Genomic DNA, 17,977 nt, shown 5'->3' on the forward strand with positions numbered 1-17,977 from the left:
ACGGTAATCTAATACTGTGTTTAACAAACAATCCTTCAAAATAACACTGGTATTATTGTATATATTTCTTCTAATGCACTATATCCCTCTGAATTGAAGGGTGTTTGTACCTGGATGAGATTTTTGGGTCAACACCTAAAAAAACTTTTTTTTTAGAAGAGTTCCCTCCTTATCTTACAAGGTGCTTCTGATAGTCAAGGGTTCCTTAAATGAACTGTTAGAAAAAAAGCGAAGTAAGGACCTCTTTTTTCTTTTTCTTGGCAAAACAAGAACTCAGATGGTTTTTTTTTGTATTTTGTATATTTACTTTTAACTGGTGCTTTCACTGCATTTATCACCCAGGGTGCTGTCAGAGAGGCTCCCCTACCTGGGTTTTATTAGGATAGAGTCCTCTCCTTTTAGCACAGTGGTTATCCGGGGACCTGCCCGGCATGACATCATTGAGTGACACGCCACCCCTCCAATTGTCATTAGCTCTCCTGTCAGGCACTGTGGAACTTGCAGTGTGTCAAAGGATCACCTCTGGCAGGTCCTCTGATTGATTGAATTCCAAAAGTTTGAAAACATATCCAGTCATAAGTATATAAAATCACTTATTACTGTACATGTATGTAAAAGGCCTGTGGGAAACTTACGGTATGTGGCAGCCTGAGATAAACATGGTGAATGCTGTACTGAGGTGTGTCACTGAATAGGCAGGCTGGGCAAGTGCTCCTGAACTGGAGGTTTGAGACATTGCTTGGCAAAGGAGCAGCATAACCTCTCTCCACAGACAGGAGAGCAAGAGCCTGGAGAGGGTGAATCACAAGAGCACTTGGTATGATAATGCCAGCAGCCATGTCATCCTGCAGCTCACTGCAGCCCACTGAAGCTCCTGGGAAAAACTAAGGCTCCTGCTAAAGAGGTGTTAGTGGGGCCAGCAGGGGGCGCTCCCTGAGGTGAATTTATGATGGACAGAAAGCTAGCATTTTCACAACGTTTTTTCAAAAACAGCAAATCGAGTAGATATATTCAGGGCAGTCTCACATGGTCAAAGTTATGTATTAAATATTAGAGATAAGAGAGAGAGATCATTTTATTGGCCATATACAATGTCTTGTATTAGGAATTTGTCTTTTCCCATTCCCTTATTCCTAAGGGAATCCCATATGTTTTTGTGCAACAGAATTCTACAGATTGGTGGATATTACAGTTCATCTTGTGTCTGAAAGAGTACCTTACATTGAGTTTTGTGGAGTTGTAAGTGTTGTAAAATTATATGCAAAATCCTATACTAGGGTTTTCCGCTTAAAAAATGAGAGATCTCCTCTAGCAGTAAATACAGGCTTCGTCAGTCTTTTTCCTTTACTGTGAGCTAACCAGTTGAGTATTTTCTTTCACGCAATATACAGTACAGTACTTTTTGTATTTTCTTCAAATTATTTTGGGAATTATTGTTTTGAGAATACCTTTCTGTTATAAATCTTTCCATGGTGTCAGTATATGACAGTTCAAAGCCTATAATAAGAAGTGGCTTTGATATTCAATTAAATTTTAACTTCATTGTGTTCCAGTGATTCCACACCATCTCAGTGACATTCATATTGAAGATGAATTATCAACATGTTATTGAAGGAATCCATCATTTTGAAGCTACATCTTCTTATTTGATGCTGGCAAGAAAGCAATATACTGTATAAGGTATTTTTTCAGCTTGTTCTCCACCTTGTCTCTCTTTTACATAATATTATTTACTCTCCAAAAAAAGTCAAGAGGACATGAGTGATCGTCAAATAACGAAAGAGGAAGAAAAGCCACGTTTGGAAGAGTAGGTGCCCATACGATTTGTTTAAAACATGTAAGTAAGTGCTTCCTCAGTACAGCAAGAGGCTCCTGAAAACGGTATAAACTGCCAGGATCCGTGGAGCTTCCCCTGCTGTGATTTGAATTTATTTGCATTTTTAAATATCCTGACCTTATTATGAAAGTAATAAGCAGAGAATTCAGCGAGGGCAAGGTTTTATTGTAATGGTGAGCAAGGGATGAACAACAGATATTGCCTATTGTTGTGTTGAAGGGGTCATTGCAGACAAGAGTTTGCTTTTATCCCTGACTCGACTCTTTTTGTATCTTTTAACCCTTGCTCTAGCCCCGTTATGGGTAACACTATTTACGTTTACTGATTATCTTCAAGTCGTTTGTGCTCTCCTCCAGCACTGCCTCAGCATGGACTTCATTAGCTCGTTGCAGTTCGGGTATTTTCCTCCCTGAGCCGATTGACTGCCAAAAAAAAAAAAAGACAATGTAAATATTTTACATGGGAATTACCTGGGCGGCCTTCAACAGGTCAATGCTTGAAACTCGTGGTCAGCGGAGAATCAGTAAATTACCTCTCACAACCCATCATCATTGTAAATGAGAATTTGCTCCAAGTTCACGCAACTGGTTGAATAAAGGATGAAATAACTTGTTGTGCAGGCATTTGGGCGAAGTGAATTTATTTTGTGTGAGACCAGTTCCCTGGTTGTTTCCTGCTGCTTACACCATCCAAAACGATACAAATAAATGTTCTGATTGGCATCAGGGGAGTGCTTTTTTTCTCCCTAAAAAACTCTTTGCCCACAAAACGGATTTGAACAAATATGTAAGTCATAGAAAGCAAAACCGCTTTCTGCCACAACAGCACCTTGAATCCAGTTTGAGAACTGCTGCTTGCAGTTTAGGAGCACATGACAAGCAAGGTAACAGGCAGAATGGCAACCAAAAAACACAGGCGCATTGTACAAAACCTTAGTCCCATTCTACACCTGTCTGTTCCCAGAGTTAAAGGATAGCATATGTCAACAGGAATATAATTACAGACAAACACTGCCATGTTCACGGGTGGTTAAAATAAATTACAGGTTTCCTGTGCTGTGACTCAGCTGCTGTGGCTTTATTGCTAATTAATGTGTCCCTGTTTCTCTTTATCATATTATCAACTCCATGTGCTGGTGAGCAAAGTCAAAATATGGGATCAGGGGCTATTTTCTATAAAGCATGATCCTACCCTAAACACAAACAAGGAGAGATTATTCCTCACACATTCCAGAGGGTCTCAGTCATTCCACCTGCATCTGTTCAAGCTGAAATGTATTTAGGCCTCTTTTTTCATGACGCCAGCAGGCTATGCATTTAAATATGTCCGTATACTGTATGAGCCTCTAAGCTTTCGAAAGCTTGAAAAATCTTTCCTTGTGCATAAAGAGTAAAAGTTGTACTGACTGAGAAGCCTATGAAAAATGAGCATGGAAAATGTTATAACTGCCTAACATGAGCTGACATAGACAAGATACTGTGAAGGAAGAGAACTCCATGCTGTTTCGTAGATGATATGACGATGTGCAGAACTGCTTTTGGATGAAGAAGCTGTAGAACTACTAGCATTTCATGAATGGAAGGACTGCAGGGGGAAGGGGGTTAAAGGCAGTGGTGAAGGAAAAGTGGGAGGATCTTGCTGTTACTCACTGGATGAGGCATCCCATCGACAGTAATGGAAAAAAAAACATTAGGTTCCTCTTGCTATTTATTATGATGTAATGTCTTATTCTGGTAGCTGTGAGAGCCTCTTTGTTGAGGTTTTGAGACTCTTGGTCTGGGTTTCTCAGTGAACCTAACAAATTAAGTTTGCGGGAGGAGAATCGACACACACCAAGCTCACGATGAGGAAAAACTAGAGTTGACAACAGTGTCTTCTACTTTACAATTCATACATAGCTAGTTGCCAAGAAGTCTGTAGCCAGTTTTAATGAGCAACAGTTATGGACAGGATGCCCTGGCTTGGCCAGGCGTCTATGATCAAGAATTTGGCTGTGATTAATTCCTTGGAAAGAAGATTTGATCAGAGAATCAGAGAAAATGCTTTCTGACCACCAGTGTGTAATGAAGGTGTAGACAGAGTAACGCCTAAAGGTCATCTCTCTGCCCCAGAGACACAAATAACTGTAAGGGCACAGCCACAAACTGACTGGGAAAAAGCGAGCTCTGAATTGGAAACATGTGTTTCAGTTCATTTGAATTTCTTCTTCTGCATAACCAAAGATGTTATACAGCTTGGAAATAAATGTGGTAAGAGCTGTCTGCTTACATAAATGTTATTTAAATGTACACAGTGTGGTATTCATTTTGTTCCATTAGGACTGGCAGTTTTCTTCCTCACTGCCTCCACACCATCATTTTGTGTTGTCACAACATTAATAATGATACAGTTTTACCACAAAATGGAAACATGGGCCATTTAGATTGAATACTTATTGCCTTTAATAGACATTCCCAATGTATAAGAAACCTGGTACTGTGTCATCGAAAGTCTACTTTTGGTCGTGTGTAGTATGCTACACTTTGTAACAAATCTACTGTAGTTCAAATACTTGGATGGACTTCTTATGACTTTCCTGATGAATGCAGGTGTCATGGTAAGGTGTGTCATCTTATTTCTGCAGTTAGTCTTGCACAATATTGGGGTTGTGTCACTTCTCTCGGATCCAACCTATTTTAATGCCACGCTTGCTATCCTGTGACTAAAAGAGACGTTGTCGTTGTCAGGGTTCTAAAACATTCTCAGGAGTACACATCTTATAATTAGTACTGTATTCATACAGCAATGCTGTCTTGTCATTCGAAACCTGCTGGAAGCTTTCAGCCATGAATGGAAATCCTTAATACAGGCTGTGTGTTTGTGGTAAAAAAACAGTATGTGCATGTTGATTTCAGGGCCTTGATTGTAATTGATTACTGAGGGTGACTGACACAGAGAATGAGTTCTGGAGCACATTCTCTGTCATATGTGCTGTCATTCTGCTTAATTGAATTGATATAATTTGGCTCATGAAAAAATGGCTTCATTTCTGTATTTGTGTGTGATTGTCGGTTTTAAAATGTTGCTTTAACAGCACTGGTTTATTTGGAAAAGTGAAGCCATTCTTTTACAGTGGAACAGCTCTTTTCTCTTAAGGTGTGATGTATTTTTGGCATTGCTCTTTTTCATTTTGCATTATTTTTTGATCATGCTAGGTACATTTCATACTGTAGAGTATTGTAGATGTTATTGTTTCTTTCATCCTAAACTATTTACTGTCTATTGTACTGTATGTAACATAGTAGATGTTTTTCTATCAATGAGCCCTCCACTGACTTTCATTGGTGCTCTCAGTGTGACTTTTTTTCCCTGTAACAAACTAGATTTGCTGTAGATGTACTTGCTTTAACGGTATTCTTGGTATTGATAAGTAATGTGATAAAACTTGGCTGACTTTTTGTCTGGTTGAAAACTGTGAAGTGATATTTGGATGAAATGGCACATCACTGAGGATTGTTTTTATTATACTGATGCTAGCATCTTACAGTTGTTGTGCAAAGCCTGTCTTTGAATAGCATGTTCAAAACTCTTGCTTGGTCTTTGTGTTGCTGGATTTTTCGAAGGTACAGTTTTCTGTTGATATTATATTTCTTCACATGGACAGCTAGTTCTGTGTGCTGCTTGAGTGCAGGAGATAGTTGTGAGATATTGCATTACATACTGTAGCTAAGCTTTAATCAGTTTATAGCTCATTTGATGAAACCCATTACCACACACCATTTGTCAACGTGGTTGTGTTAATTTAACGTTGTGTACACAATAATGATTTTGGGGTATTGCAGCAGGATTTAATGTAATGTGACAATGAAAATATATCTAGTGTAATGATACTCTAGTGGTTGTCTATATAATACCATTTTGTGTGGGTTGTCACAGTACTTAATGTGTGCTAAAAAGGGTTGTGGTTTGATGATTTCCAGATTTCTATTTGTAATGCACTATTACCCCAGTGCATATTAGTTGTTATTAGCTGATGTGATGCTTTTTTAAAGGGGGATCCTAATATTTCTTCATTTAAATACTTTTAAACCTGCAGAAACCACTGAACTCAAGTCAACCATGTATTTAATTCATTTAATCGCAAGGTGAAACTTGCCCTGCTTGATTCTTTCTTTGTAAATCAAGTCTTCTTAGGTGACTTGAGATCTTCTGTATGCTGAGCATCAAATGACGTACAGTATGTGTATGTTTTTAGAAAAATAAGGTGCACATACAGTATTTGGATATTGATTCAATGTTTTTGGTATCAGTTTGATTAATTGCACACACATAACCACAGTACACTGGAGTAATTCTTAGTGTTGCTTAAGGAACAACTCACCTGATTAGTGAAAGGGTGACTGAACCCGCTGATTGTCAAGCCTGGTGAAAATTAAGAAAGGAAGTCACAGAAAGCACCCAATGTGCCGAGCTTTTCAAAGAGGAACCTCAGCTTAGCTCACCTTTAGCAGTGCCAAGCTTCCTTTTGCAATGAATCAAGGTTTTGTGCAGAATGTCATCGCAGATCTTCGTGAGTCGTGATGCATGGACTGTTGTGTACAGCCAACCAATCGATGGAGAGTCTGGACAGGAAGGTCAGGTCAATGCAGGACTTCAGGTGTAGTGGAGGCAGTTTGTGATACTGTATAGTATGTGCAAGTAGGAACAATGCAGCAGAATACAACAATTGTGTAGTCGATGCCCTACAGTACACACCAAGCTTGATGTGTAGCATCTCACAGACCAGTGAACAGTCTGATTCCTGTTCACAATGTACAAGAGGAAGAGGACAGAATCCTGTTAAGCAGCATGTTCAATCTACAGTATGCACTTTGTATTGCTTCCAAAAGTGGACACTCAAGATACTAGTCTGTGACTTTCGCAGTAGAAGACTTGCTGATCAATCTTGTTGATCACAAACGTTAATCAGCATAATGAATTCAGATACTGTATGCCATGTCTATTCAATAAAATGTAATTGTTCTTGCTGGAAAATAAAGTTTGTCCTTTAATTTACCATAACTGTGAATTGTAACAACTATACTTGATATGTTTCTTTTGATGATCCATATGGAATTTCTCTATGCATTTAAGTATTATACCCAATTCCTAGATGAGGCATGCAGTTTATTTCTAATATACAGTAGTGTGAAGAAAAAAGAGATCTGGAGATTTAAATACTTATATAAGAGCACTTGAAAACATCTTAGTTTTTAAGAGTTTCACTCAGTTTCACTTAAAAACACCTTAGTTTTCAAGACAGTTTTATTTACAAATACATACTTTTTAGGGTGTTATACTAGTGCGATACTTATTTCTCCTCCTTATTAATATAATTTTATAGGTCATTTCAGTCAATGACTGCATACCCCGCGATGTGATTATCGGAAGGCAGGTTTCCCATCATCATTCAGTGGTACGGGAAATGCATAGATTTAATTTGAAAGATTTAAATGCAGAGAATTTAATCTTGCATTTAAATATTTTTACACATCTATCTCCTGTTAAGTGGTATTTGATGACTTAAGTGATTTTTGATGGTTAAAATATCTTTCAAGAAAGGATCAAATGACGTCCTTCAAATTTTGTGTTAAAATCCTGTTAAAAGCCCACAAGTCAAGAACACATTCTAAGAAGCATACGTATTGTCTCACTGTTTTATAAGAGTAGAACTACTATTCCTTTATGGTTCTTAAGTAAAGGCAGAACTGGATAATCAGAGGATTGACAATGATCATTCTTAATTGACTTAACTGACTACACAGTGGACATCATGTTGCCAAAACAGTGTCCAATTATTGGTTTGTACTGAATCACTTAATTGGACCTGCACAACGCTCTTACTTGGACTTTAGTGTTTTTCATGCTTGTAAATCTGGAGATAATGAAAGACAGCTGGTCTTTCAGAATTGAGTACCCTGATGGACCAAAACAGTTGGCACCCTACTTTAGCTATTTGAAATCAGGTTAAGTACAGTATTATCGGGATCATGACTTTCAAATTCTTTCCATGAATCAAAGAGTTACAAAACTGTCCTTTCAAGTTTAGAAGTTCATTTTAAGTTTTAAGGATTCATGGGCTTTATTTTCCTTTGCTTTACTAGTGAGGCAATACCTTTAAACAAACGTTCTTGTAAATCCAAATTACATCCTGTTGTCACTTACAGTACATTTTAATCATTCTGTTAATTTAATCTCTACTTGTTCATCTTCCATTCTATACTATCAGAATGTCAAATAGAAGCTATAATTTGAAGAGCTAATCTCATTCACATCACAGTCAATCTCACATACCCAGTTTCTTGTTGCTGATTCAGTCAATTTAAGGTACTGGAATGATTTAAATTGTTCATGCCCATGATTGCCATTATCTTGTATAATTAAACCATGTATTATATACATATTATACATATATAATACACAAAATATGAGTGCAAAAATGATGTGTTATACAGATTAGATCAAAGCAATGTGCACTTTTTATCACATTTTCGTGTCAATTTGGCCAGCTCAAACGCAATTTGAAAACATGCTGTCACACTTCTTTGCATAGGAAAAGTGTAATCTAGCTCAATGTCATACATTGTTTCTGTAATGTGAACATTTTCTGTTGATGTGGCAAGTTATAACGGCAATAGTTTTTTTTTTATTATTGCAAATTGTCTGTTTTCAAGTTCAATTTGTACATAATACTTCAAGTGAACCCAGGTAATCTTGTTGTTTTCTGTAGTTACTGTTACAACTTTACTGTTATTTTCTGTCCGCTCTATTTTTTATTGATGGAAAAAATGTTTTTAAATAAAACGTTTTAAGAAAGATTAAGTTTTCGAACCAACTTAGTTATATCGAAACTGGATCAGTGCCTCATTACTCTGTGGTCGTCATTTTAGCAAACAGTACAACATCACATGAGGCATATGGGATAGTGATAACATGAAAAGGAATCTGGTGTAAATTTACAAAGGAGAAAACAGCACTATCATCTATTACATACAACAATTCTCTCTGTTTTATCAGCCTTGCAGTGCAGGATCTCTTAATAAAAAGCTGATGACAAGCAATAGATAGTAATTGCTCTTACAGGTGTAAGTCGACTTTTATACAGACAAAAACTCATGTAAGCTGCGACTCTTTGACTCTATTGTTCCAGTTATTTCTATAGCCAAAATATCACTAACACTAGAGAGCTACAATAAAACCCTGACATTCCACAAGCATCTCAGCTTCCTTTTTGAATAAATCTCATAAAACGCAGGTTGAGCTGCAATTTCTTTTTTTTTTTTTTTTTGGTTTTGCTTTCTCCGTGTTGCAAGTTGGAGGCTACAGCTACATTTTTTGTGAGCTTTCTTCTGCTTCCTTTTAATTTCCTCTATGGTTTCCACCTGTGTTGAAAAGCCCTCAAAGAGCTTTTCAAATTGTGCTAATCAAAGGGAACAGTGGGATTTTCATCAAATGTTTTATCTCCTTTTTTGCATGGATGTGCCTGTTTACACTGGAAAAAAAAAACAGTGCTACACTGTGCTTTTTTTACAAGGGTGGTTCAAAATTGTTTCTGCTACAGAGACCACTGCTGTCACACTACAAAGTGCTTTATGTTGAGTATTACTCCTAATATTATTTTTCACACATCTCAAAGCACAGTACACAGATTAAATAAATAAAGCACTAAAAACACAAAACACAATTAAAAGTCAACAACAGTTAAATAAGACCAGAGGAAAGAATGAATCAATGAAAGCCATATTTAACAAGTGCTTCTTTAAATGAGATGTCACACAAAAGCAAAGTCTTGTGTTAGATGGAATAAGATGTTGGGCTTCGGTGATCGTAAATTGTGTGTGGGAAATGTACTCATGCATTAAATCTTTTAGGTAATCAGGGGCTTAAAAGGAAGCATTTTAGGCATTAAAAGGAGAAACAGAATTTTGTCATCAGCCCAGTATTTCACATGCAGCCAGTTCAGTCTGTGTGCTGGTGTTACGTGTATTTTACATTTACGGTTCTGCAGAAACGTACTGTATGTGGATGCTGTTCAATTTTATTCACTATAAAATGAATTTATTTTTAACAAAACATCCAAGGAATGTTGTACAAAAATTATATCTTGCTGATACTACAAAAGACAGCTCAGAACTTACACAGTGATTTCTCACTTGCAGCAGGACACCGACGTTGGTACCATCAACAACCTTCTTAAACAGGAGTGGTCCACAGCCAGTTAGCATGACCTCAGAACACTGAACAGAACACTAGGTCTGAACGTTTCAAAACACCCTTGTATTAGAAACAGAAGTTAATTGTAGGGAAAAAAATACTCTCTATGTAATACTGTATATATATTATTCTATCAATTGAAAATCTTATTCCAAATGATGTTTAACATATTTGATCGTAACCTTGTGTAGGTTTGACAGATATGTGTCATTCTAGGTTTTCATGATTATTTGAAATTAAATAAAGAACTTTTAGTGGGAAATTGTTCCAGAATGCTGTTTCACAGTTTCATATTACTTTGTTGTAACAGAAAGAAAGAAGCAGGACACAAGCTATCTTTTGTTTTCTTGAGTATTATCATGTATTTTATTTTTCCAGGGTAATTTTAAAACACTCATTTTCATTTCTTTCCAGTTTTTTTAAGTCTTTTCAGTTAAACATGATAAGTCCAATGAAATGACCATTCAACAGTAAATTAAATCTGCTTCATGAAATTTTAAAAGAAATTTGCATACGGATAGATCATTTCATTCTTTTGTGTAAGGCTGGGTTGCGATTGTTACGTTTACCGATTAAAACATTCAGTGCTTTGAAAAATTCTAGGCTTTTCAAATGACGTATAAACCTTTACTCTTTAGTATATTACTGTTGTATCCGAGTATGAATTTTAATAAAGAATATAAAATGTCAGTTTTATTACACGGTACTGTATATACAGTATAATACAAGTAAAATACCATAAAGGATTTGCTTAATAGTTTCACTCTTTCATTTTCTTTTGTTTTCTTCTATGAATTCACTCTTGAATCCAGAGTGAAACTGGAATATTTTTTATAATTTATAGCCATATATCTTTTAAAGCATTCCACAGGTTACATGTCCTCTTATTTTTCTCTGGCTCATGGTAATCCCATATGGCCTCAATCAGGATCATGTCAGGACTTTGTGATGGTCATCAAAGCACTTTTAAAAGCTTGGCCTCTAAGTTATGTTTAACTACTGTATATGAACTATTTTTATATAGAGGACGTATGCTCTTACATACAGTATGTTTGCATAGAAAAAGGTTTTCTGTCCTGCTTAAAGTATATATTTAATGCTCCGTAGATATTTAGAATTTTCATCTTTTTGAGCCAGTCTGCAGGGCGGTTCTGACATAAAATAAAAACCCCTTCTGAGATCTCTGCAACTAAAATAGCTGTTGTGAGTTTTCTGTTAAAAAAGTACCTTAACGAAGAAGCCTGTGCCCGGGTTAGCCATGTTGGGTGGTGTAGAGGTTGGGTTTTAGTGCAGCTGTAGGCCCACACCAGAAAATGTACATTTACATGCAATAAGTGGATTCTTACATGAGTCAGAATATAAAAAGCAGCAAAAAGAACAGAAAGCCTGCTGCTAAAACAGTGCTTCATGGTGGTGCGCCTTGATTTCCACGTTTCCCGGTGGACTTGTTTCTCTTCCTTCCAGCAGATCTGTTTATTGGCCATTAGTGGTCTGCACAATCAGGCTCATAAGCTTGAATGAATTTGCAAAGAACACAGTGCCTGATAATTTGAACACTGCACCTTGTACGATTACTTCTAGTATTGTTCTGGGTTGGCTTTGGAACTTTTATTTAAAAGGGCATCTGGAAGTACTTTTTCCATCCTGTTATTGACTGCACGTCATGTCATGGTGAAATTCGCAACATTACCCAGACTCACCCAAAAGACAAAGACACTGTCATGAAGAAAGCCCTCACTTGCCTTTAAAACTGGCCAGCGTCTGCTATAACGCTCAACCAAATCGTCCCCAAAAAAAATAAAAAAATATTGTCATGCCGTAAAGAAATTACTTTTGGCTGATGGAACAGCTGCTTATTATCGTCTTTAAGTTATTTACCAGCGTGATTATCCTGATTATTATTTCAGCGATGTAAAGTTATGCACTTTAAAGACCTGCCAGTGGGTTTTTGATGTTCGGTTAGGAGGGCCTGCTGCCAAGAGCTGAGGCGAAAGACTGAAAGTTTCAGCACCAAGTGAAAAAAGGGGAAAACCATCTGACATCAAAAGCGCTCAGGTTTTACAAAGCTTCACTGTTTCCCTGGTATAATCGCATTCCTGTTTTTCTAACACGAACCCTGGCCTGTGCTCTTTTTTCCCCAGCCCCCGCCGAGCCTTTGCTGTGCAAATTTGCTGATGGAGGGCAAAAGAAGCGACAGAATCAAAGTAAATACCCCCAGAATGGAAGACCGTGGCCGAGAGAAGGAGAGGTGAGCGTGTGATGAGTTTAGTAAACAAGCACCTGCTGGACTCCTGCAGCTGGGCTTTTAAGAGCTTGATTAAAATCAGGGCAGAGCCTGGGAACAACAACAAAAAAAATCAATCGTGCCGCTCCAGAACTGAGGAAAGGGGGAAAAAAAAGACAGCCATGCTGTTTCGGAGACCTCTTAATACGCCCAGACATCTGGGCACATTTAAGCCATGCCTTTTAACCAGGCATTTAATCTCTTCTTGTGTCTCAAAATATATCTGGGAATAGTTAGCGCTAAATGATGGTCGCACTGTACTGCACCAGCACGACGTAGTACAAAGAGAATTTTTTTCCAGTTCCCTGGTGGAATAAAGATGGGAATATTGTTTTAACGGCAAGAACCTTTTAGGGGGGTAAATGCTTATGAAATCTGACTGATGATATATTTCTGGTGTTTGAGCTGAAGGACATTTTTAAAAGGTGTCAGAAGCAGGGGTTCTCAACTTATACAGTACCATTACTAACTCAATGTAAAGTGTATCACTAATTTTATGCCTTTTCTTTTTCCAGTGTTTTGCTAATTGCATGTGACATTATAGACATTAATTAATGGCCTAGGCACTAGTACAGGAGGTTGGTTCAAATAGAAATGCCACAAAAACGTGTTTTGTAAAACCTAACAGCTGCAGTAAGCAAAATGCTGAAACTACCTCATCTGGCCACAGTGAATGTGTTTTACGTTTTGCATGTCTTTTGATGCTTAACTGATTTTTATTTTCTGTGACTTTTTAGTACAACGTCTGTCAGAAAGAATCTAACATAAAATTAGCAGTATTAGAGTTAATCCAGTGCCAAACGTTTTAAAGAAAACTGAAGTCTGTTTTGCAGACTGTGTCCTTTTAAAAAACTGTAATAATTGTGATTTTCTCAGTTTGCTTGATGGAGTAGCCTCTTATTCCTATCATGGGTCACAGAGCCACCCTGCAAGTGTAGGGCACAAGACAGAACCATGGTCTGGATTGGGCACCACTCCAGTGCTGGACACACGCACAGAGCACACAGGGCTAGTTTCAGGAGACCGTTTATCTTACCAGCATGTCTTTGGAAGGTACTGGAACAAAATTGTGAAGAAAAATAAATGCATATTTTTATGCATAAACTGAAGTTGCGGTCTTCCATGCCGCATATTAAAGATTAAATACTTTTAGCATAAACATTTGAATAATTCATCGTTACTAAAAGCTGAATTTTCTGTTGCCTCATTTCATGCTCTCATCACACATTCTGGGAACAAGAAAGACCGCTGTGTTAGAAAGTAAAATATTCTGTCTTCTGGCTGTGTAACAGTACAGACAACTCCATTTCATGAAGCACATGAAGAATGTTTAGAAGATACTTCAAAATAATTAATAGCAAACATTAATAGTCAGGGCAGGATGACATACGAAGGTCACCCTCAGAGTATTGCCCTAACATTTCAAAAAAAAATCCTACAGGAAAACTGTGAGAGATTTGACTTTTACATTGGCTGCAAAGTTCAGAAATATTCCTGCAGAGTCTCGCAACAATTAGTCATCAAACACATCTCGGAAAGGAAGGAGAAAAAGACTAGATGCATAGCAGGAAAAATAAGAACAAGAATAAACAATGCTGAATTTATTATTTAAACTGAACTACAGCATTGAACATAATGCTAAACCAGGACGTTTTCTTTACAATGTAGTGAATCCTAGTCAAATTGTTCAATTTTTAATCATTCTGTTTGGATCGCTGTAGTATCTGTAGTAGCTAAAAGGTTAGAATCAACCACTTCTAGCAGTCAATTCTGAATCTTTATGAATTTATTATGTTTAGTATTTGTTTAGAAATGTGTTCCCAATTTCTGATGCCTAATATTAAACCCAATAGCTTCTTATCAGTCTGTGCACCTAGTGCACATCTGAAGAAGCAAATGCATGATTTCTTTACAGTGGAAAATTGAATAAATAGCTAAAAAAACCAAGACAAGTCAAGACAAGGACTACTTTGTGGAACATTTAAAAAAACGTGTAAATACTCTCTCACTGGCTAACCTTGTGTTGGATAAAATAAGAGAAAAAAATGTTTGGTTTCAGGAAACATTAACATGAAAAGACACATGCCTTGGCACTAAAATGTGATATAGAAAACTCTGGTTGTCTTTGGAAAATTACTTCCTCGTGTAGCTGTTGTAAAAATATTAAAATGTACAAATTCTTTGTGGGGTTACAGTATATTGTCAATGGGCCTTATGTTCATGGTGAATAATTTACTGATGCCAAGTTTATATGAATGTCGTAGCCAGTTTGTGATACTACAGGACTTGTAATTTCATAATACATGTATTCAGTCTCTGGAGAAAAGAAATTACTAGTAGCTACTGTCGGTGGCATGTGTGTTGGATAAGACTAGCCCTGAGGTCAAATATTTTTATTTATTTTGTATTAAGAAGCTTTGTAAAACAGATAATTTAACATTTTGATTTGCAGCATATTTTTAATAATACTGAGTTTGGGTATCTGATTAAGGCGAGTTACAACAATTAGGAAAAAAATCGAGAACAGGCATGCTTGCTTAAGCATTTATTTGCATAGAACCCTCTCAAGAAAGGAAAGGGAATTGTGTTGCTAATATGCCATCCTCAGCAACTTTTAGAAAGGGTGGAAATCTAGTTATCGCTCTACAGGGATGGTGCACCAGAAAGCACAAGACGAATTGCTGCTTGCAGGTTATTTGAAACATGAGTAAGGAATGTTTTTATTGCAGGTGGGTTACTCTTCAATCCAATAAAGAGAAAACAACAACAACAACAACATGAATGTCAGGGAATTATTTGCCAGCCAGAGTACTGACAGCATGAAGGATCAGTTTATCTTGGAAAGTGAAATAACAAAGTTAGGTCAAATCGGTGTGCTGCGCAACAGCTGCTTTTCTAATTCCACAAAGTTGCATAGTTGTTTTCTCTGTTTTGTACTTGTGTCATCACGTTATTGTTTTATTTTGCTATAAAACAAGTTTTAAGAAATTCCAGAAATATTTCTCGGTTTGTTTTGTAAAATTAGCCTCTGCTATCAGTCTATCCTGTAACCAAATGTTTGTACCTTGTTTTCTTTGCTGAATATCAAGCTGTTCTCTCTGTTTCAGACTGGAATGGCATTAACATATGACCCTGCTGCTATGCAGAACGGGTAAGGATATTTTTCATTGGTTTTATTTTTTCATTGAATTTCTAGTTGTGTTTAATTCTAAGACTCCTCGTCTCACAATAGATGATCGCTGATAAACACAGACTAGCACTTTGTGTCTCAGAACAAGACTTAAACTTCAGAGATTACCAGCACACTCCCTCTAAAAATCAGAACCATGCCCCCTTTGCAAGTGCTGGTTCAAACAGCAAACTGACGTGTCTGCTGGAGTACTGACGCAGTTCTCACCAGTACTGTGAGCTCACAGGAGTTTATCTGGCCACTGGGGGGCACCACTGCCTCAAACACTGAGGAAACTGGGGCTGGCTGGTGACTTTTATAGAGGTAAATACCAAACAACTGCAACTTGAATGAGCTGTGGATAAAAGGAAACGATTTGGGCATGGGAAGTGTGGATACAGCAAGGGATTGATAAAACTGATTTTTTTAGGTGTTCAAGAGCTGTGACAACTATTATGGTTTGCAAATGTGATATTTATAATCAAAGATGTGAATCATTTTTGTAGGTTCTTAAGCAGTCCTTTAGGCCTGAAAAGTTATCTGTTTGGTGTATTGGTACGTGATACTGAATACATTAAATATCACAAACTGTAATATCTTAAGCGATTATATTTAATATTTTATTTTTGTATATATTTTAAACCTCCTCATTACTTATTTACTTTTACTATTTTATCATATTGATTTTTACTGTCGTTTTTTTCCCCATGGACACAACCACAACCAAAACACCACAGAAATGCAAATTGTTAAATTTGTTTCACATCTGAAAACGTAATATTCTATAAAGGATCATAAACTCTTAAAATTGGGTTGTATACCAGAGGGCAATGCATTTTCAGAACTGTCAGCATCTGGGCTCAATGGCTCTACTCAGCCTGAAGAAGGTGCAGCACGGCATCAATTGAGGGCCTTTCAAGCCCACTTTGGATGATTAAATCAGCAGAGGATTATTAGCGTTCTCCTATTCTGTTATCATTAATAACATAATGAATGTTATTGTAGAATTCTGGAAACACTTTCTGGGGTCCTGCCATATTAAAGGAGAGCCCCTGTGGTGTCCTTACTGTGAGGATATGCCTTCCGCATGATTGTCTGTACATCAGCAATATGCCGGTGAGGAACGTGTTCCCTGCTAAAATGTTGCCAAAATGAATTTGTTAAGTGTTTGTTATATTCAGCTTTGCATCAAGTGCAAGGGGGTATTGGTAAGTGAGCGAACAGTTTGTGGCGTATATTATAGTTAGGAGTCATGTTCAGAGAATGTTCATCCTCAGAGAAGGAACAAGTCCTCTAAAAGGACAATATGAATCGGGGATTTGTGTAGACCACCCTGATGGATGTCAGTGTGAGTGAGGCAGAGCTCCACTTGTAGCGATTACTGACAGTCTGAATGTCAGTGCTCGATTCGATAAGGTACTGAGAGCTCATTTTGTGCCCTTCCTGTGCTGTGACATCACTTCCTGTGATGTGACAACAGTCCAGCCGGACAACACATGCCCTCATTCAATTATGTAACAACAGCTTTCTTGCTGGGTGAGAATGCCAGTTCAACGGCAGATGCCTGACACATCATTGAGCTCCTTTCGATGTCTGTGGGATGAGCTGGGAGGAGGTGCGGCCTTTAAGACTCACAGACCACTGCGGAGGCACATCCTTACCCAGGCTTTACAAGAGCAGTGAGACAGAATTCCATGAGATTCTGACGCAGAACATGCACTGCAGGTGTACAACGTGTGTTGTTTCCAGTGGTGGCCACATGTTCATGAACCCTGTTAACGAGAAATGTTAATCAGCTGAGTATTAACCCGCGTGATGTAAGAACATAAGAGTGCTTTAAAAGTATAGTATTATTTTCCTGATGATACCTTTTGTAAATTTGCTACAGTTGGAAGTGATAAGTTCGTTTTGGTGCTCGGTGTATAAGAAATAAAGCGCTGCACTTCGTGTTCTACATAGTCTCTAATTTTTTAGAGGGATAGAAAATCAATAAAATGTAGCAATAATAGTAATAAATGAAAGGTTAGAGAATAGGGATAGGAAATAAATGTAGTCCTGCCTATTCCTATTGATTATAAACAAGCTCTCTGAAAGCATGGATAGATAAAGTCGGTAGCTAGTTATGATGCAGTAGGCAATTATGTCAAACATAGTGATTTACTTAGAACATAAATACCTGGATATCAGGGAGAGAGCTGGATAAATGTGCCTGTTTTAGCACATTTCTGAAGTGGAGATGAATATTTGCTTGGCAATAAAATCACCACATACTGTAATGGGCAAATACAGTACCTATGGACAACACATGCCTTTTCATACTGTTTGATTTAACAACAAAGTGATCTTTTTTGATTACTGCAGTAAACCTGTGAGTCTTCTCATTCTCATCCCCTATGGCCTTGGTTTATTTAATTCCATTTTCTGGATTCTTTTCTGTCGCACACAAGTACACATA

The 17,977-nt window shown here is 37.3% G+C and overlaps 1 protein-coding gene across 11 annotated transcripts in view; it reads left to right on the plus strand.

The window, feature by feature from the left end:
- rbms3 (RNA binding motif, single stranded interacting protein) overlaps positions 1 to 17,977 on the plus strand; it is a 354,207-nt gene that overhangs the window by 302,597 nt on the left and 33,633 nt on the right. For all 11 annotated transcript variants that reach the window (XM_015356975.2, XM_015356977.2, XM_015356978.2 and 8 more), the window contains 2 exons: positions 12,211 to 12,317; positions 15,461 to 15,504. In XM_015356975.2, coding sequence (XP_015212461.2) covers positions 12,211 to 12,317; positions 15,461 to 15,504 — 151 coding nt within the window. The remainder of the gene's footprint in view (positions 1 to 12,210; positions 12,318 to 15,460; positions 15,505 to 17,977) is intronic.

Source organism: Lepisosteus oculatus, chromosome 10 (genome assembly GCF_040954835.1).
Source record: "Lepisosteus oculatus isolate fLepOcu1 chromosome 10, fLepOcu1.hap2, whole genome shotgun sequence".
In the NCBI taxonomy this organism is placed as follows: domain Eukaryota; kingdom Metazoa; phylum Chordata; class Actinopteri; order Semionotiformes; family Lepisosteidae; genus Lepisosteus; species Lepisosteus oculatus.